Source organism: Phaethon aethereus (genome assembly GCF_964289735.1).
Source record: "Phaethon aethereus genome assembly, chromosome: 4".
Classification (NCBI taxonomy): Eukaryota; Metazoa; Chordata; class Aves; order Phaethontiformes; family Phaethontidae; genus Phaethon; species Phaethon aethereus.
In genome coordinates this window covers 69,272,674-69,294,025 of record NC_138578.1, presented here as the reverse complement: position 1 = coordinate 69,294,025, position 21,352 = coordinate 69,272,674, and the positions used below count along the sequence as shown (strand labels likewise).

At 36.9% G+C, this 21,352-nt stretch overlaps 1 protein-coding gene across 1 annotated transcript in view; it reads right to left on the bottom strand.

Moving 5' to 3' along the window:
• Positions 1-531: 531 nt before the first annotated feature.
• BOD1L1 (biorientation of chromosomes in cell division 1 like 1) overlaps positions 532-21,352 on the bottom strand; it is a gene marked incomplete at its 5' end in the record, with an annotated part of 36,921 nt that continues 16,100 nt past the window's right edge. Inside the window, 15 exons of the mRNA XM_081999349.1 lie at positions 532-732; positions 1,959-2,102; positions 3,835-3,988; positions 4,436-4,520; positions 4,635-4,669; positions 7,624-7,669; positions 9,591-9,625; positions 9,706-9,781; positions 11,094-11,167; positions 12,137-12,221; positions 12,882-12,961; positions 15,143-15,230; positions 16,170-16,213; positions 18,871-18,940; positions 20,421-20,488. Of these exons, the coding sequence (XP_081855475.1) occupies positions 624-732; positions 1,959-2,102; positions 3,835-3,988; positions 4,436-4,520; positions 4,635-4,669; positions 7,624-7,669; positions 9,591-9,625; positions 9,706-9,781; positions 11,094-11,167; positions 12,137-12,221; positions 12,882-12,961; positions 15,143-15,230; positions 16,170-16,213; positions 18,871-18,940; positions 20,421-20,488 (1,193 nt within the window). The 3' untranslated portion in view covers positions 532-623. The remainder of the gene's footprint in view (positions 733-1,958; positions 2,103-3,834; positions 3,989-4,435; positions 4,521-4,634; positions 4,670-7,623; positions 7,670-9,590; positions 9,626-9,705; positions 9,782-11,093; positions 11,168-12,136; positions 12,222-12,881; positions 12,962-15,142; positions 15,231-16,169; positions 16,214-18,870; positions 18,941-20,420; positions 20,489-21,352) is intronic.

The window sequence follows — 21,352 nt, the reverse complement described above, 5'->3', positions numbered from 1 at the left end:
ACTATGCTAAACTACGTTAATGCATGCGAGAAAAATACTTTACCAACCGTCTGCGCATATTTTAGAGAACTTCAGGTTTTAAACAGCCCTGGGGAGCAGAGAGGAAGTTTCCTACTGACATCTGCATAGAATGTAAAATATATAATTAAAAAAACCTAAGGTATATACTAAAGTTTACAGACCAATGCTTTCCATATAATAAATAAAATGTCCATCATTGATTAGATTCATACACAGAGTAAAATACAACCTATTTTTACAAGTTTATATACAAAGTGTATTAGTAGGCCCAGGGGTGCCTCATGGGTTGGAAGCATCTGCATTAGCATGTCATATTGGGAAATCCCAACTTTCCAAGTCAGTGATAAAATATATAACTACTTTGTTTTTCATTCAGGTACAAAGTAAACTTATTTTTCATCTGAAATAAATGTACATAATATTCTGTATAAACAATAGTTTATAAAGCTGTTTAAAATGTAACTTAAAAGTACTGCATTGATTAACTTAGAGCTCTGAAACAAGCACGTGCAAATCCCTTTGCTTTAAAAAAAATAGAAGCACAGATGTTTGTTTTTTTTTTTTCTTTTGACTCTTCCATGAACAGTACTAGCTGGTAAAGATTATCGTTTTGCTTTCTTTACTGGTGTCTCCTCTGTTTTCTGCTGGCCTTTTCTCCGTACCACTGTTGGGCTGTCTTCTCTTTTACGCTTGGTAGACTGCGCCTTTAACCTGAAAAGCATTATTAATAATTATTTTAATAATGGTAGGACCTGTAAAACAAAAAGGGTGGTCAGGCACAATCCTGTTTAGAGGATGGAACTTAATTGTCCATCTCTGATGAACTACCAGTGCATATTATTTAAAAGCTTACTACTAAAACATTATATACCAGCACAGTCCATAGGGAGACCTTGCACTCTCCCACCACATCTTAGCAGGGTACTGCATACTAATTCTGCGTGTTGTGAAAGTGCTCCAGATGTAGAATTTGGCGCTAGAGCTCTCTTCCTTTCTCCTCTTCCTTTTGGAAAGACTTGTGGATTAGAACATAATATAATGAACTACATCATCTTGTACCCTGTCTCACAAAGACAGAAGAATAGCAATAGTGGCTTAAGTCTCACATACACAAGAGGGAGTAAAGGGCAGACATCATGTACCCTTACCTCTATTTAAGCATCCATATATAAGCCCACCACATTTCAGCTGCAACCAGTTATGTGTGGCTTAAACTTCTGGCCATTCATAACCATGCAAAGTAACTAACATGGTGAACTGTGACAGCCGATCAGTGCATGATACATATGTCCCTGAGGTTCATTTTGAAGACATCACATTTCAGAGCAGATGACAACTAAATGTACTTGGCATGTAACCAATTTTATGGGTAAACTAAAAGATGAATAGCAATTGTACATCACATTTATTAGTCCCTTGGGATTTTACACGGTGATCTCAACTTTAAAGAGTGTACCAGGGAAGAAGGGAACGGGAAGTATTTTCAAAACTTGATATAAGGACTCCCAGAGTTTCTCCTCTTTTATCAGCTCATCTTTGAAAAATCTTTGAAGCATTAGACTCATGTCATCATATGTTGCTTTAACCTGAACTACAGCTGCTCTTCCCCCATTCAGGAAAAAAAAAAAAAAATTAAAAAAAAAAAATCACAGCTCAACTTAAGATACTGCATAATAGCATTTTCAGATTCTCCCAAGAGGTTTCTGAGGACAGAAAGAAAAAAAGTTCTAGTATTCCAAATGTTAAAGAAAAGAAGAAAAAGAAAAAATGTAAACAGAAGAAAATCCTTTAAAAGCTTTTATATATCACAAGAGAACAGAACAGGATGAAGCTAGACTGCTGTTCGTATTTCGAAGTAGTACATTACATATAAGGAAAGGATCAATGTAGTGGCTTCCAAAACAAGTAATAGAAGTGAATTCAATTTTAATACTTACTGTGTCAATGGAGGAGATTTATTAATTTTTGTATCACTTGGAGATCTTTTTTTTGCTGCTAGGTTCTGTCGTTTTCTAGGAGAAACTGAACTTGGGCTGCTGCTTTTAGAAGTTGCACGTGTGGTTGGCTTGCTGGGCTGCTTTCTGTAATACAAAAGAATGATGAATGTATATATAACAAAATACTTCTACCAAGTCACTTTCTTCTTGCATTCCAAGTGCAGAAAATTAAGACTGCACAGTATTTGCAACAAGTAAATCCAAGTTGCCAAAAGAAACGGTGAAAAAAAAACCACTTGCATGCTTCAAGCCACAAACTGCAATGCTGAGCTGTAAATTTTCATATCAAGTGTAGAATCAAAAGGCTACTTTAATGATAATATGTAACTAAATAAAAATCCTAGTTCCAAATCTGCAATAATTCTGGTACATAATTGTCCATGTTTAAAAAAAAACAGCTTGTACTACCAGCTGAAAAACAAAAGAAGCAAAGGCAAACAGGCTGCAGAAGAAAAGAGAATTTCCTTGTCCAGTGTAAAGAAAGAATTCATACTTGCTTCAGTTATCCACCAGTTCAGAAACATGAAAAACTGGTTACTATCAACTTCACAGTTTGGAAAACAGGTTACTTAAGTCAGAAGAACTGATAATCCAGCAATGCTGAAGAAGCAGCCCCTTCCACAGTATGATTCCCAAATTCTACTTATAATATGCAGACTGTTTGCAGCACCTTAAGGTAGAGATGCTTTGCTACAGTCAGAGCTAGAAAGATAGCATTGGAAATCCGAGACACAAACCAAACACACACATCTATAAATAAAAAAGTAGATGTTTCCACAAGCAATCTTAATGAAAACACTAATATCTAAACTTTTGTTAAAATTTCAGAGTTAAGAATTATGCAAGACGAAAGGAAGTCCCTTGCCCTTTATCTCTGGCTTGCAAAGTGGTAGTGGTAAACCTTCACAGTTTTTATTTAAATAAAAACTACATAACAACTTTCTGATTCAGCTCTGAAATTATGAATTCAAGAGTATACTGTGAATAGTGCTTCATATAAGCCCTAAAGGCTGACATATAGTATAATATCCTTAGGAATGAAGTAAATCCAGTGAATTCACAGAAATCTCACCATGAACATAAAAACAAAGCCTCCAATTCTGTTCTGTAAGGCAGCAACATAAATGATTTCCCAAAGCTGATACCCTTCTTTTGTTTCCACAAAGTCAAGAGGATGAGCTCTGCTGTAATTCAGTTTGCCTACAAAAAGGCAGACCTATGCAGTAAGGGAGATGAAGAATGGCTTCTAGAAAACAGAACTCTTGCTACCACACCAGCCTTTTACAGTAAGATTGCCTTCTGAGCTTGCAGATCACCATACTAGAAATGAAATCCTTCAGTGCTGCAGATTCATGCATTTAACTTGGATAGTATTTGGAAAAAGAAATGGACATGAAAAATGCTATTTTCACCTTGTTCCAGCTCCAAATAGCAAATGGTGAATTGCATAGCCAAGTCAGAGCTCTCTTTTTACCTATCAGAACTAAGTGCCCTTAGACCCACCTTCAGAGACATCACTAGGATGAAGACTGCCAACAGGATCACTTCTTACCTTCTAACATATACAAGTACATCTTTTAGAGACCCTAACCGTTTCCCCACCTCCCCTTTTGTCTCTTCTTCCCTAGAAGAGTGGTACTAGAAATAGAACCAAAATTATTTGGGAAGCTCTCATCAATTAAAAAAACCCAAACAAACCAAGAAACACTGCAAAAAAAGAAAATAAAAAACCACAAGCAACAAAAAACCCCAAACAAACCCCACAACAACTGAGAACAATGTAGGAAAAAACCCTGCTATTGATGTCTCTACACACCTTTGAGCCTCTAATCTTGTGGCTGATCTAGTTGTGGCCCCGGAATGTGCTTCATCATCTTCCTCACCATCTTCTTCCTCACCTTCTTCCTGCTCTTTTAGTTCGTCTTCAGAAGACGTTAATTTCCGACGTTTTCTTTCTGGGTCCAGTGTTTCTGTCCATGTAAAATTTTACACATGTGCTATAATTTTCCAAAAGCCCTCCAAAAGGATATGGACACTTAGTTTAGAAAACGTATTCTATTCACAAATCTGATTTTAACTAAGTATTTTTCCATTTCCTTTATGCTTTAACATTTTTAATTCACACTTGTTTGACCTAATCTTGCTAACATATTCACAATATTTACTTATGCAGCTCATAGCCAGAATCCATAGAAATTCATGAGGCTTTACAGAAGCATCTGGGATGTAGCAATTTTCTGACATAAGATTACAGCAATTTACACATATTTACATAATATTTACACTAGCTGTAACTCAATGATTTTTTCCTCAAGAAAGGAAAATTGAATAAAGCTTATCTTGTTGCTATTAGTAAACAGAAAGGCACAGTAATATCTTCTAATTCTGTCAGGAGTGGCACAGTTTCATGTTTTTACCAGTTTCCTCTGACTGACCCAGAGAACTCCTGGGCTTTCTTCCCCTTTTACGCACAATCATTTCCGCTTTCTCAGCTTCATCCTCCTGAAAAAATAAAATGGAAGCAGGTAAGGCAAGAACAGTTTAATTTAAATAGAAGACAGACATTTGTCATTACATACTGCTTATAAACTTACAAATTCAAATGGCTGCACTTACATTTGTTGTTTCTTTCTTATTAGATATGTCTGTACCTAAAAAGAAAGGAAAGAACAAAACTCAATTCTGAATTTCAAATCTTTTGCCAGTCAGTTTAAAAAGCAGTTCTTTCAAACTCCGTCAACTTTGCATAAACATCACATAAGCTCAGAAAACATTTAAAGTCTCTATCTAATTCCAAATACAGCTTTGTTATATACAGAGACTGTGACAAGGATATATTTTTTTTTAATTAGTAAGGCCTTATATGACTGACATTATTTATTGCTTTGTTGCATATGCTGTTTTAATGGAAAAGCAAAAGTTACTCAGCCCTTTTAACTACTGTCAACCAATTACAGAATTACAGAAAAATTTAGCTTGGAAGGTGCCACTGGAGGTCATCTAGTTCAGCCTCCTGTTCAAAGTATGGCTATATTAATTGATCTGATCATACTGCTCAAGATCTTGTTCAATCCAGTTTTGAAAGTCTCCAATAACACAGTTCCTCCAGGCAATCTCTCCTAGTGCTTAACTATGCCCATGGTGAAGCACCAAAATGGCTGTAGCTCAAAAAGACAATATTTAATACTGGGTATGCAAATTATGTGACTTTCCCTGTTGAAGTACTTCTTACTTTCAATTCAGTACTCCTTACAGACTGGCCTATGCATGTTAAAATATATTTATAACCCTATGACCCATGTCTCAACCTGGCCGCTCTTCATGGTAGATGCTTACCACTTGTACCCTGACTAACCATGATAAGAAAGAGACCATTTTACAAAGCTTTTAAGCTTTGTCAAATGAAATTATCTGCAACACTGCAAGGATAAAAATCCTTAGCAATAGAAGGAGAGAAGCAACCTAAACAAAAGAAAGTTTTTACACCTTTTTTCCCTGCCATAAAATTGCTGCCAATTTTTGTTTTCTGAAAGCTACACAAGAAACAACACAAACTCTAAACCCATCACCCATCAGACTGACAGAACAAATAACAGAAAAACATCAATGCAATGGATCAAAAACAGATCTCAAAGACCAGAAGCACATTCTAAAATTCACACACAAGTTTTTTGGAGTTCCTTTGTCAAGGTTAGGGGGAAAAAACTTTTACACAGAAGCAAATGAAATAAAAAGTAAAGATGTTTAACTATTCAATGAAGAAATGCAGTAAAACACAGGACTGTCCACTGTATCAAGTAATTTACACAATGTAAGTGTAACATATAGCCGACATTTATTAGTTCTGTTGTGTTCAAAAGACAGACACTTCAAAATTCTGTCACATTTTGGCAAATTTGTAGTAAAATGGTTTTTGACTGAAGAATACTCCATGTACGTACAAGGTATGCCTCTCTTCACAAACACAAGCCTCTCCTTAGGATATAAGTATGTAGTACTTTTGCCTCAAGAGAAGTATAAAAATAATAAGCTATAGTAGTTAAAAATCTTACTAACTTTACAGCAGCAACCACTGATTAGTACAAAATAATTTTAGTTTCAAGTTCAGTGCCAGCGTTATGGGAGGATGCTGCCTTCAGAAACCAGATGTCTCTTAACTGTGCCAGTTGTACTGACGTAAAAGAAGTTCTCTGTTTCCCACTCTACATGTTAGCCTGTCCCTACTGCAAACCCTTGTGCAGAACACCCAGAAATGACCAGAATAAGCGAACTACACAAAGGAATTCCACTCTGCTGTCTTTTCACTGCTAGGGGTTTTCAACTCCTTTTCTCACACGAATGCTAACATTAAGATGAAAAGTTTAACAGGATATTTCATCCACTTTATACACTCTTCTTAATATCACTGTGACATCAACAGCCTTTTACCTGCAAAACGAAACATTACTTAACACATTAAATTAAGCTTTAAAGACACAGTTAAGTGTCTGTCCTTTTGAATGAAAAGGAAACCAGAATGCACTTTTTCACCTTTCTCACATTCTTGTCTGTTCTCTTTGCAGTTGATAGAAACCAAGTACCACGCAACCAGCTAACCCTCCAGAGACAATTCTGAAGCATATGGGCTAAAGCTGACATTTTAACAAATGTAGAGAAAATAGGAAGTAGTCCATACATGCAGTGCAGCCAGATTAATCTCTCTGTAGAATCCCAAACTTCTGAAAACTCCAGAAGATGAGTTTTGAAGACTTGTTTTCTCAGATTTGTTGTGCGAACGTTTGTATTTGTTTACAAATAATTTTTTAACTTGCCTTTCAGGTTCATCTGCTTCCTGAATGGATTTTAAAGTCTGTTTTATTAATGGCCATAATTAAAAAGACTCATTTAAACAACCAGTGCAGTTCAGAGTCCATACACACAAAAAATTAACTAAAATTCACCAAAGTTTGACCTCTTACAAATCACAGATGTTTGAATAGGAAAGAGAAATATAAAAGTATCTCACTTCATTTGACTTTAGTTTGACCAAAAGTACATTTCTGAGTAAAGTTAAGCGATTATCTTCTAAAGATCTTACAGCAGTCATGAAAGGGGAAAGAAATACCCCCTCACTCTACCACAAAGCTCTTTAGACACATATCCACAGATAAACCAATTAACTGAACAAAATTTGAAATTTGTATTTTAAAACAGTTAATGTAATAAGTGTGATTGATAGTTGCTGTATGAAAGAAAATAAGCAGAAATGGAAAACGGTCACTAAGAATCAGTTTGATGGGGGACCTACCTGCCTCTGAAGCTCTGCCATGTGCCTATTCACACAAACAAATTGTTTGGTATAGTCTGCAATGCATCATTCAGTACTTAACAATGCTGCTGCATCTTTGAAATAAGTTCTTATCAAGCTGCTCTTTTTTAAAATTAAAAACTCATTAGGAATTAGAGACAAGTCTTCACTGTTCTGTTTACTCAGATGTTTTCACATGCTAATAATACTGACTGCCAGAGATGATATTTAGGAAGGACTCATGTGATGTTCTTGAAAATATTCTTCTATTTTTTCCATCTTTTGTTTTATTTGTTAAAGCAGATATCATTTGCTTACCTGTTTGAGGTGTTTTTCCTCTACTTGCAAAGATAGGAAACTGCAGCTGAAAAGAAAAAGTGGGTTTTTTAATTTAAGGAAAATCAGAAAAATCCAGGATTGTATTACATAAACAAAGAAACTTGCTCCCATTCATAGTAGAACATACCTGCAAATCTAGAAAACATTCTCATGAGCACACAGAAAGTTGGTATTGAGTTTCTTAACAGTAGCATGCATTTTTCTGTTTATGATAAAGATTTGAAATTACTCAAATCAGCCCATAAACAAAAGAAACCATAGCAGTTCCAGTAACCTAAGTGACACTAAGGTCATTGCAATAAAAGACACAAGTTAAAAGCAGTTTCAGTCAAATAAATTTCTGAAAACTTAAACAATACAGAAAAAGTTTAGTGCAGTCACTTTATGTAATCACACATACAGATTTGCAGAATTATAAATCACGACAATTTTGTATTTATTCAGAATGCAGAAAAAGCTTGGCATAGTTACGTAATGTCCTATGATGACTGTCCAAAAATGCAGTTGCTTTCATCACTGAATGACTAGGATGTCTATGCTTCCTTTGAAGTAGCAACATGTTCTTAAAGCAGCCTAGGGGAAACTGTCATGCAAAGATAATATCTCACCTTACAGAACGATTATGTCAGATAGAGGGCAGATATCGCTCCTCCTGGAGCCAGCCTGTAACTGACTGACACACCAATCAGTCATCACTAAGAGGTACAAGACCTTTAAAATAGTTGAACTAGAAAAAGATGATTCTGTTCCAGTACCAAGGGTGCCAAGGTATATCTATTTCTGAGGGGGATTTAAAATTATTTCTAGTTCTTATTTGGGGAAAAAAAAAAAAAAAAAAGACCAAAGCCAACTGCGACAAAAAACCAAACACCAAAAAACATACCAGTTCAAATTACACTCATTAATATTGGGTGGTGGTGGTGGTGTGTGTGGTAGGAAATCAGTTAGGAAAGATTAGGAATTCTGAAACAAAACTCCACCAGACCTGTAGAAAGGCCGGGACTCAAAGGGCTGCCTGAAATGCTGTGGGGACAGAACAAGCAGGGACGAGAAGTCCTGCTATCTATAGCTTACATAAATTCCCAAGCCTTCTGACACCTGTGCCAGCTGGCACATCACCAAGCAAGCAGGCAGAAAACATGAGTTTCAATATAACTTTGTTTTAAAAATCACCTCTTTTCTATGCAATAACTGATTCTGACGTACAAGAATTCCCAAGAGAGGAGCCTTCCACCAGAATAAATCCAATTAGTCATACTTCACAAATATGCATGATCCATTACTGCCCTGTGCTATAAGCCGACTGGATTGCAGAAACACTCCCAACAGAATACTTTCTTAGCAGTGAAGTTACTTCAGATGGGCTAAGAAATTAAGATATTGCTGATCTTTAAAAGAGAGGTATGTTTCATGAGCTCTTAGGTTACTAACCAGCATGTCTCTGTCTTTTGACTGAACTGTACACATGGTAATATAGATAATACAACTGCATTACACAATATTTTACAGATACTAAAAGTTATTACAAGCTATTATTATGATAGGCTCAGAAGAGGAAAAAAACCAAACTCAAGTTTTGGAAACAAAGTCACCCTTGATATTCAGGCGAAAATTACTCTCTGCACAAATTAAAAGACTCGTGTGCACACAATCAGAGTTTCATCCTGCGTACAAGTACACTGCTAGCCAGTTTAAGACTTAAATTTGTATTAGTTACGTTGTACTACGTTTGATCCTGTTAGGTTATTTGCTGTGCTCAGACTTAATAGTATATTTTGCTTACAAAGTTCAGTTATATTAGGAGATACTATTAATAGCTTTTGTTTGCTCAGAATGAACTCAATTATCAAGTTCTCCATAAGATGAAACACTGTTAACTGTTAAACAGATGAATGGCCCTTGAATTACTGTGTTTAAATGCACCCAAACAAAATAAATGCACTTACATTCCCAGTGCTCATATCAGCTTTTGACTCCCCACCTGAGGGAAGAAATATGAATTCAGAACTTGAGTGTCACTATTTTCTTTGTTTTCCCACACAGGCATTATGAACTACTTACCACCAGGTAGTACAGCTTCAAGAGGGTATTTACGAGGCCTTCCCCTTTTCCGTTTCACTACTACAGGCTGATTTTCCTATTAAAAGGACAAAAATATTTTAGTTGCTGTAATTGACATTTAGCATTTGGGCAATATAATACAAAGGTTGTTGCTAAATTCATAATGTGATAGTAGCAGAAGTACTGCTCATCAGTTTAAAAATATAGATGAGGCAGATTTCACAGGAAGAGACACTGCCTGCTATAAAATCCATTAATATAGCTGAAGAGAAACAAGGTAACTCCCTGTGGCTGGCCTCAGGCACAAAGCATGCCTGAGAACACAGTGCTTTCTGCCCCCTTCCCCTCAACGACTCTATCACTTGGTCTCACAAATGCTGCTGGCTTACCCTATATATCTCACCACATGTTTTCAGACTTACAAGAACTCCAAACTTTGTACATTGTGAGCCCCTTTTCCCAGTGCTACAGGGAACACCTTACAACAGTTGAGCAAATGCTATTAAACAGTCAATATTCTAGCTATCCCAATATACAGATTGGGATGTTCTCTATATAAACACAGCATATTTTACTAAAGGCCCCTTCCTTTGCAGTTTAAGGTTTGAAAGACAACTTTAATGAATATGGTCAGATCACAAAGATTGCCAACCTCAGATGACAAAATCCCCAGTAATACACTTCCTTGTATTTACGAGGAAAGGTTAAGTGTCTCAGTCAGCATTTACTGAAGTCTAGCGATATCTCCTCCCCTCAATGGTTCTTAGTGACACAAGCCTTGAGTGAACAAACATCATTTATTCTTTAAATTTTCTTCCACTTCCAAAGTAGAGGCAAAAAAAGCAAATGACAAAATCCAACGTCTTTATGAGAACTGTGTCCATTTCTAGGGGCCAGCAACAATTTTAATCTCTAGGATTCAGACATTTGTTTACAACCAGCACTGCAGACTATCACAAATATGCCTAAGAGATAACATAAAGAGTTTTAAAATTGTTGGGTGATAATATTTTTGCAAAGCCAAGTCGTATTTGCTATCAACTAAACTGTCCACATCTCAATTACAAGGTTTTCAGAAAACATGATTTCTATACAATGTAACTCTACAGAATTGCTTTCTATACCATTTGTAAGTACTATTAAATGTAGGAAGGGAGTTACTTCTACTTCAATAAGCAATCACTGATGTCTTATGGTCTGTGAGTTTATACTTCGTGACACAGAACTACGTAAGTGTTTGGTGCTTTATAGTACCAAACAAATTTTTGCAGCTATTTCTGTGTAGGTGAAGTCGAAGTTTTAATACTGCTGTCAAGAAAATACAAAGTACTTATTGTCAGTGTGAACTTGCACTACCTCAGTTAGTTAACATGAATAAGACTACTCACCTCTGGAGAATTTTCATTTGATTCTAGACGATGCTTTTCTGTTTCAGACATCTCCTGCTCGATGGCAAATTCATCTTCACACATACAAAAAACAACCAAGAGAGAAACTGTACACCTTTGTTTTATTAGACAAAGAAAAAGGTACAAGCCATGATCTCCACACTAAAAGCATTATTTAATTCAGTAGCCCAAAATTCCCTAAAAACACCCATCAGAAATTAACACTACTTGTCCTGTAGCAACAATATATTGGTCTGCCAGAAAGCTTCCCTAACACTAATGAGTTAGACAGGTCTTCTAATTTAAGGTAAAAACAAAAGCTCAAGAGTGCCACTCTAAAATTGTAAGATAAATACAAGCCACTAGTCAATTTTCTCCCACATTCCATGAAACAGGAAGCTGAGCATACAAGGTCATTACAAAACAGTTTCAGACTTGTGAACATGCTCCCTGGAGAGACAAAACTATTAATAGGTCAAAGTAGCATTAGGGAAGACACTCCTTTGTTCACACACAGACAGACTGAAATGACATCAAAGCCAACATTAACACTGTGGATGTACCATCTTTTATTAGTTATTTTAGTGAAATCAATAAAGTCAACTATGACAGTCCAACTTGTGCACTCTTTCCTGGTTGGTTTCTCTACAGAAACAAACAGGACTGATATTGATGGTATGTCATGTTTTTTTTTCATGGAAGGACAGCTCTTATTTGTGGTTGGAGTTAGAAGTTCTTCCTGTCATGTACCCTGATCGTGCTATTTCCCTATCCACCTGTTTATTTGCAATTAGCTTTTCTACCCAAGGTACAAGCTGAAGCAGTAATGGAGTGGATGGGTGATAGCACAGCAGAAACATCAAATCTGCTCTCACCATTAAAGGAACTAGGATTAAAGCATTAATCCAGCAGCTAGAGAATATACACAAGTATTCGCTGGGATCAAAGTTACAGGGATCAAGTTAATAATTTCTCTTCAACTGAAAATAAATTAGCATTCAGTATGGGTTCAGAAAATTGCACAGAATGGGCAGTTTCGTTACCTTTTTCGTCCATAACACTTTTAGGAGGTGTATGCTTTACATCAATTTCTTTGGACACTTCAGCTGTATCACCTGAAATAACTTCCTACATTATTTTGAAATAACAAAGAAAAGAGTGTCTTACTACAAATTAAAGACCATTGTCAGTTACTCATACTACAAAAACCCCACACCCCAATACACATGTAGTTATTTTCTTCGTCAAGATTTTTAATGCCTCTTAAAAACTTTGATGCCGAGAAGCTTCACCAAAATCAGTGGGTGAGAGAGTCCCAAATATTCTGCATGTACTCTTAAAAGGAACATATCTATTTTGTCCTGAATTCCTGTTTTGATTTAAAGGGATTGGTGCAAACCCAGCACTTGGGTAAAGTCTGACACCTTCTTGCAGATGTCAGATCAGTAGGACCATGAAGGTGCTGAACTGACTGGACAGCTGGGATCCAGCAACGTTCCATGCGATCCCAAGCTCCTAATTACTGTGCAAATCAGTCCACCGCACCTCAAAGGGATTCAGGTTCTGTGCACAACACCACAGACCACTGCCTTTTTTTTTTTTTTAAATTATCTTCCTCTTGAAAAGTGAATAATATTCTATAGTCAGTTATTTTGTATTCAAGACAATGCAAAAGTAGTTAATGATGAAAATACCTGCCAAAATAAACTGCTATAGAAATAAAAACTTAGATTTCCATCTTATTTACATTACAATTGCAGAACGTTAAAAAAAAGTTATTGAAAATACCTTGATGTTATCAGGTTTTGTTTTGGAACACTGACTTTGTTCATCATCTTTTCCCACATTCAGAACAATTAGCTGGTTGCCTGCAAAAACAAACAAGAGTTTAAGTGTTAAAAAATTACCTTCAGTGTTTGTCAGATTTTGATGCCACTTTTATATCAGCTCATCATTACTGCGATTCAAAAGATTCTGAAAAGCAGCATCTTATATAAAAAAATATGAACAGAAAGTTACGCTAAACCCTCTTCAAAAAGGGAACACACTTGTATGTTACGGTGGTGGGATTTTTCTTTTGTTTTTAAAGATAAGCTCAAAATTGAAATTTGACAGGTACCACATAAAGAAATAAAACATGAACCTTAACTTCAACTCACCCAGAGACAGAGAAGGCAGTTAATGCTATGTAGGACACTATAATGAATACAGCATGGCTTCTAATTGCTTCATAAAATAGAAATTCTTAGCAGAATAAAAGCTATTTAAAAAAAATTACATTAATTATCCTACTTTTTTAAATTATTGTGATGCTGAGAAGACAAAAGCAGTTGAGGGAAGAGCTTGAATAGATATTACACAGTCAGTCTCATCATTATTATGTCAACAAAATGTCTAACCTAGAATTAAATTAACTTTAACTTAGAAAAGCTTATGCCATTCAATGGACTGATTTCCTTCCCACTTTTTACTTCTAGACAGATAGAAGGTTACACTAAAACTTAGTTCTTTCCAATCTAACAGAAAGAAGCATCCAGCTTCACAAAGTGGATCGAATGGATATATTTTCCTCCCGTCATGAGCTTTCCTCAGCTTTATATTCCTTCCCTGTGTTTTATTTAAAAAAGGATAAAATTAGTAATTATTTTAAAGACTGTAGTGCATTGACCTTGGCTAGACGCCAGGTGCCCACCAAAGCTGCTCTATCACTCCCCCTCCTCAGCTGGACAGGGGAGAGAAAATTATAACAAGAAGCTTATGGGTTGAGGTAAGGACAGGGAGAGATCATTCAGCAGTCACCATCATGGGCAAAACAGATTCAACCTGGGGAAATTAATTTAATTTATTGCCAATCAAAATCAGAGCAGGATAATGAGAACTAAACCCAAATCTTAAAACACCTTCCCCCCACCCCTTCCTTCTTCCCAGGCTCAACTTCACTCCCAGTTTCTCTCCCTCCTTCCCTCGAGCAGTGCAGGGGGTCGGGGAATGGGGGTTGTGGTCAGTTCATCACACACTGTCTCTGCCGCTCCTTCCTCCTCAGGGGAGGACTCCTCACCCTCTGCCCTGCTCCAGCCTGGTGTCCCTCCCACAGGAGACCGTCCTCCATGGACTTCTCCAGCATGAGTCCTTCCCATGGGCTGCAGTTCTTCAGGAACTGCTCCAGCCTGGGTCCCCCCACGGGTGCCGTCCTTCAGGAACAGGCTGCTCCAGCCTGGCCCCCGCGGGGTCCCAGGTCCTGCCAGCAAACCTGCTCCAGCCGGGGCTCCTCTCTCCATGGGGCCACAGGCCCTGCCCGGAGCCGGCCCCAGCGCGGGCTGCCCACGGGGTCACGGCCTCCTTCGGGCATCCCCCTGCTCCGGCGTGGGGCCCTCCCCGGCTGCGGGTGGAGATCTGCTCCCCCGTGGAGCTCCATGGCCGCAGGGGCACAGCCGGCCTCCCCGTGGGCTTCCCCAGGGGCTGCCGGGGACCCTCTGCTCCGGCGCCTGGAGCCCTCCTGCCCCTCCTGCTGCTCTGACCTGGGGGGCTGCAGGGCTGTTTTCACATTCTCAGTCCTCTCCCCAGCTGCAAGTGCTGCATGCTGGGGTTTTTTTTTCCCCTCTCAACTATGTTATCACAGAGCTGCTGCCACCTTTGCTGATGGGCTCGGCCTTGGCCAGCAGCGGGTCCATCTTGGAGCTGCTGGCACTGGCTCTGTTGGGCACAGGGGAAGCTTCTGGCAGCTTCTCACAGAAGTCACCCCTGCAGCCCCCACTGCTACCAAAACCTTGCTATGCAAACCCAATACAAAGACTAAACCAAAAGTTTCTTCACTTATGATTGAAAAAGCTACTACAATCCTCTTCTGTGCAGTATTGTTACCAAATTGTTATCAAATATATTAAGTGTAATATTAAAAGTTGTTTTGGAAAGAACAATTGCTTTGGAGTTCGTAATTCTCCATATTCCATTCTTTCCTCCAAAATACCGTTTTATGGCCCACTTGCAGCAAAACTTTGTTTTGCAGCAGAAAAGCTTTACATGAATTCACTTAGTTCTGCATTTCTTACATTTTTCTTTATCCACTGTTCCAGAAGATTTATGTTGTATTCCTCTAGATCCATGTTCTTCAGTTATCTGGGTATCCAAGTTTTCCACCTACACATAAAGATACAAAGCAAGATAACTTCCTACCTTTTTTCCATAAAGTTTATAATAACACAGAAGGGAGAAAGTTCTTCTACTTGCTACTTTCAAGTACAACATGCATTAAAGTGGAAAAAAAGGAAAGTAGCAGTATTACAAAAGCAGTTTATTCCTAGACCTCAAGTAATGTTACTACTCTAGGACAGCACCATGAAAGAACTTCTGACTTGTATTTTAAGAATTTCTAAATAATTTTTTTAGTGAAAAAAAGTCTCAGGTTTTTTTCACATTGCCACTATGTGCTTTAAAAGCAGTTTATCATGGCAATTCCCTCCAAATATTTTTGGATTTAAAAGGAGGACACTATTCTACATGCAGAAACAAAGTACCTCATTAGCACCAGAAATGTGGTCAGTCGGCATTACAGTATAATAATAAATAAATAGACTAAAGTTTAAGAAACCACAAACACATTTTTTAGCTTGTCATCTGTGTTGTGTCTTATTTCTGTTCTGTAAGAAACACTTTACATTTGCAACTTTCCCAGTCACCCTTTTTATACTCATAAGCTCCATGTTCTTGCGAAGTCAGAGTAGACTGCATTAAAAGAACAGGTCTCTAGTCCTGATCAAAGTGCCCAGAAAAATCCCTGGTTTTGTCCTCTATTCTCAAGGAGGACAATCAAGCCTCTCTCTTCTGTCAGTTTACAACAGTCTTAAAATAGTCATAAGCTGTTGAACAACAATACAAGAAGATTTATTTACTGGTAAATTTGAAAGAATAATTAGGCATCAACATACACAGCTGCATAGTCTCAGTATACATAGCTCCACATATACAAAAATAATATTTTCCTTTAAAGAATATTTAATGCAAATAGAAGTAAATTAAAGTAAGAAAAAAAAAAGCAGCACAGACTTAAGAGAGTAAATTTAAAAACCATGAACTTACATGAAAAGTTTCTCTTTCTAAAGCAATATTCCTCCGCAGCAAATCTATTAAAAATAATTACAAAAATAATCAGAAAAGCTAAACAAGAGCAAAGTATCATAGTACCCTCTACTTCACCTCTTTGAAAGGATTCCAGAGTACCTGAAACTATATAAAACTTACTTTCAACGTTGGAAATAAGAGGCAGCCAATCTTCTCTTTAACAATATTCAAATAAAAAAATAAGAATAAAGAATACGGATTTTTAAAGCACAGGATAACTGAGAAACATTTTATGGCTAAAATACAATCACGGGGCTGTCAGCTTTGAAATTGATGATTGAAAATAATTATGAATTATGGGAGCTGATGAATGCTCTTCACTTTTGAAAAAATTCTGTAACTTTCAAAGGCATTTCATATAGATACATAAAGACAGAATCATAAAGAAGCTGTTCCATCAAGCGTTCTGGAAACTCCTTACAGTCTGATTCATAAAGACACCAAATTAACGTTTTAATTAAAAAAAAAGCTGCTAAAACATTCCAAGCAGTTTTCCTTTCAGCTACACTAAGAACATAAACTTATAACCCAATAAATCCACTCTATTCTACATAGAATTTTATGTAATTTGTATTTAATTTCTTAAATCTACATGTTTTAGCAACAATTCTTCCACAGATACACTGTTTAGTTGACCATCTTTCAATTTTTAAAGCGGCATCAAATGAAGAGCTAGATCCTACCTACTCAAACAGCAATGATTTGTTTACATTCCAAGGAATCTTGGACGACTAAACTACTGTGTCTGCTGCTCACTCATGACAGGACACACATGTGTCTTTTAAACAACTTCCTTTTACGTATGTTGAGCTATATGTCTCTATGCATGTGTGTGTATATATATATAAAAAAAGAGAGATCATTGTGTGGTGGTGGACAAAAAGAAAAAACTCTCTACCAAGAGCTACATAGCATTATTCTTTTCTGTGTGTGTCATATCCAACATGATTTACACAACAAATTGATTTTTCTTAAACATTGTACATGGAACAAGCTTATCACAATTATTCCGCACAGTTATAATCTGCACATTTTAAACTTTAAATACTGTCTGTCTGGGTGACTGAGTGATGTGATGTGGCACAGTTCTTCCAAACACTTCAAAGAAAAACCTCACAGTACAGAAAAACTGGTTCAAGTTTTGGATCTGCTGTCCTGAAGATCACATTCTTCTAACCCATTCTCAGGGTTTACATTTTCTTTCTTGTGAGCAAAGCATGTCTCTTATCACTTAGATGAATGTACACCATCATTAAACCAAGTACATGAATTTGACCTTCGGGACATGGTTTAGGGGTCATGGTGGTGTTGGTTGGACTTGATGGTCTCAAAGGTCCTTTCCAACCTAATGATTCTGTGACCTACCCCAAGAATAAGAAGGAATCCAAAGTTTCATACCAATGCTCATATCTCACCTTACTCCAATTTTTCTTTTCTATTTGGTAAATGGTTATTTTGCAATGCATGTTTACAAATTTAGCAGTGAGCTTAACAGTGTGTCCTTTCATAGCACTTAGGCTTTCAGCTGCAACTTTCCATATCAGGAAATTCATCTTTAACCTCTTTGGACTCTATATGCAGCAGTATCCCTGGTACCTTTTGGAATTCACTTCAGTTTTGCTTGTTACTCCATTAATTGAGGATTAACTCTCACCTGGTAGTGTTGTAAACATCTTTGTAATGCATCTGGAGCACAAAATCCATCAAGATGGGAACAAAAGAGGGGTTTGTTTCTGCTTTAATTGCAAAGTCAAACAATTGCAACACACTTTAAAATAATGTGTTTTTGGGAAACAGGAAATTTATTTTTCTTTTCCTATTGAAGACTAATTTAATACATGGAGAGGAATTACTGAGCACAGATCCAAGTTGACAAATTGAGATTTCTAGCTAGGTGATTACCTACTTATAAGTGCTCTTCAAATTTCAGTGGATGGCCAGATATATTTCAATCTTCTGGAAAGCAAGAATCACAGAATCATTAAGGTTGGAAAAGACCTTTAAGATCATCAGGTCCAACCATCAACCCAACACCACCATGTCCACTAAACCATGTCCTGAAGTGCCACGTCTACATGTTTTTTGAACATTTCCAGTGATGGTGACTCCACCACCTCCCTGGGCAGCCTGTTCCAATGCTTGACCACTCTCTCCATAAGGAAATTTTTCCTAATACCTAGTCTAAGAAAGACACAAACCAAACCAAAACCAAACCAATTTTCTGTAAAGTCTCTGTGACTTCAGCCATACAGTACTTTTGTCATATCCTCACAGGGCCTGTCACAACACCTGAAACAATGATGTTCTAAGTTTATAAGGAAGAAAGCCATTGTTTGTGGAAGTTTCTGTATGTTTCCTGGGCAAACATTTTCCTATATTTATTGATTTAAAATAGAATGTTAGCAGTATACTTTTTAAAAATCCTAAATGCCTTCCATCTTGTCTTTCAGCATATCACATTGGCAGAAAAGGCTGACTCTCTCTCTTTCCCACAAACCAAATGCAAAGCCACATGAGCTCCTAGAAACATTTACAGGAGATTTCTGAAGGCTTTGCTTCAATCCCTCTACACGTAGTATATATCACATCTGCAATCCTCCCATCATAGGTAATAGTCAAATCAGTATGAAAAGTAAGTTGCTATCAGTATAAAAATCACCTTTTTGAAACTCTTTAGTATGAGGATCCACATATCCCTCTTCACTTCCTGGACTTTCAGGCTGTTGTGGCTAAACACAAAAATCAAAAGAAACAAAAATATTGCAGACATCCAAAACAAGTATGTCTTACTCCCCTCCCTCATGTTATGATGAACATTGTCTTATCATGATCTATAAAAGTCTTCAAAAGCTTTCTTTAAGACAGCAGTACAAATATTAATAAGGAACACCAGCAGAGTTAAATCACATTACTGTTAAACAGAACAGTGCCTAATCTTGACCTTAGAGTTAACACTGGTACCAGAGATTAGCTTAAAAAGGAGATCTCAAGAGAAATCTCAGGAAGTCAAGGTGCAACAGCTACTCTGAGTTCCAAATACAAATACGAGCAATATTCTAAAAATGTTTGCATATACAGAAAAATATGCATCTGCAATGTATAACAAGGTACAGCGAACTCTTTTCAATTAAAGTGTTTTTTTTTGTTTTTAATTCAAGTTGCAGACCAGCTATATCTCACCAATGCACAGATAATGCCATATGGAGCTAAGTGTACTTAAGTCAGATCTGGACATTGTAAACTCAGATACAGTGCTCTGTGAATATGGCTATACTGAATCCAGGACCATCTTACGCTGGCAAACAGTACAGCTCTTTGCACATGGAACTCAAATCAATAAATCCCACCAGACTGAAGTTGACTTGAGTTTTCCCGAAGTGCATCCCAGGCACCAAAACCATGGTTCAGAAATACTCAACTGGTTTGCCCTGGAGCTGCAGCCAGTAGTTCTATGCAGATTCACCCTTTCATAGATGCTTGTGAGTCTCTGAATCATGTTATCCCTCAAAATGCGTATTAGCAGAGTTTGGCAAGATATGAATACATTGATCCAGCCCTGTATCTGAATGAAGAATTAACCCACCTGGAATCCTGGCTAGTATGGATCACAGCACAGACACACAAATGGACAGGCTCAACTTTGGTCTTACACAAGCTATAGATGACCATGAGCCCCAACACTCTGGATTATCCAGAATGCCCTGCTCTTCTGTTACAGCAAGTAACAGGTTGCAGTTATCACAGTATAGAACAGCAGCACATGATCCTCAAACACATAGAGAATGGGTGAGTCTGAAGACTAACAAGGAAGTGATATAACAAAATGAATAGCAGTGGATCGCAGTAAACTAAATTGCCAACTGTAAATGCTAAGGCATGTATGACTACTTTACAAGTACTATCACAAGCAACATGCTTACAGTATGACTACTTCTAAAAAAAGCAAACTTGGATGTCATGGTCATAGAAGGAGCATGGCTGAGGGAGGGAATTGGTTCTACCACAGAATAACATGGACAGCCCACAATTTAAATGCCAGCTGCTTAGAAAAGTACAGCTGAATAATCTGAAAAATGTCCCTTCAAAAGTTTTGAAGTTCAAATGCCATTTTTGCTGCATAAGAATCAAAAGATACAGTAAGAAACCCTAGCAAGATGTATAATTATACAAGAAACAGTACAGTCAAATTTTTCAAAATAACATAAATACCTCGTCAGTTCTCAAGTTACTTTCAAATTCTAGTTCTTCTGCCAACTTTGGTAAAGCTGCGTTATTGCCTAATGAAATACAAATATATTAAAATTATTATATTACATTATGCTGTATTTATCTCATGCTACAGTAGGATGCTATTTCTCAGTACCACTTCATGAACACGGTACATGAATTTAATCCCTTCCTGTAGGCAATGGAAACAATAGCAAGTCTGTCTGCAGCAAACCAGCTCAAAAAACCCCAACTTGGCATCTGCAAGAAGAGAAGTACTTCTATGTTTTCCTTAAATACAAAAGGATTGGAAAATATGGGCTATTAGGCTTTACCACAGCTTATTTATGAATTCTGACTTTGTCTTTTTTTTTTGCTTTTCCTGTTTAAAATAGACACCTATCATCATTGCTCCCTTAAAATACTCATTCATTTAGGATGACTGTATGATTCCTTTATGTTATAAAGGAGGACCATTTTGAGTATATTCACAACACAAAATTCAGCATAAGAGACTGAATCTGAATACGACCATTAAACAACCATCCTGAGAAAATCTGCCATTATCATGGCATATCACTCTTAACCTTTCAAATCACTAAGAAATTACCTTTTAAAAATGTTGAACATATATCTAAATGAAATGCATCTTCTTTCCTATAAAAGCATTTCTGAATTTCAAAACACATTAATAACAAAACCCATCTGTAGCTCCAGAATAATTACCCCTTGCAAACCACTTCCTATATTATCTCAGTTTTAAGTCAATGTATTTTAATAACTTTTTTGCACTCTAGTAACATTTAATTCTTTTCCAACATACCTCAGATAAGTGTGTTCAGTCACTCCTATACTCCCAGAATCACATGGTTATTTAAGTATTTGTCACAAATTCTTAAATATATTATTGATATATTATTAATAATTAATTTGAG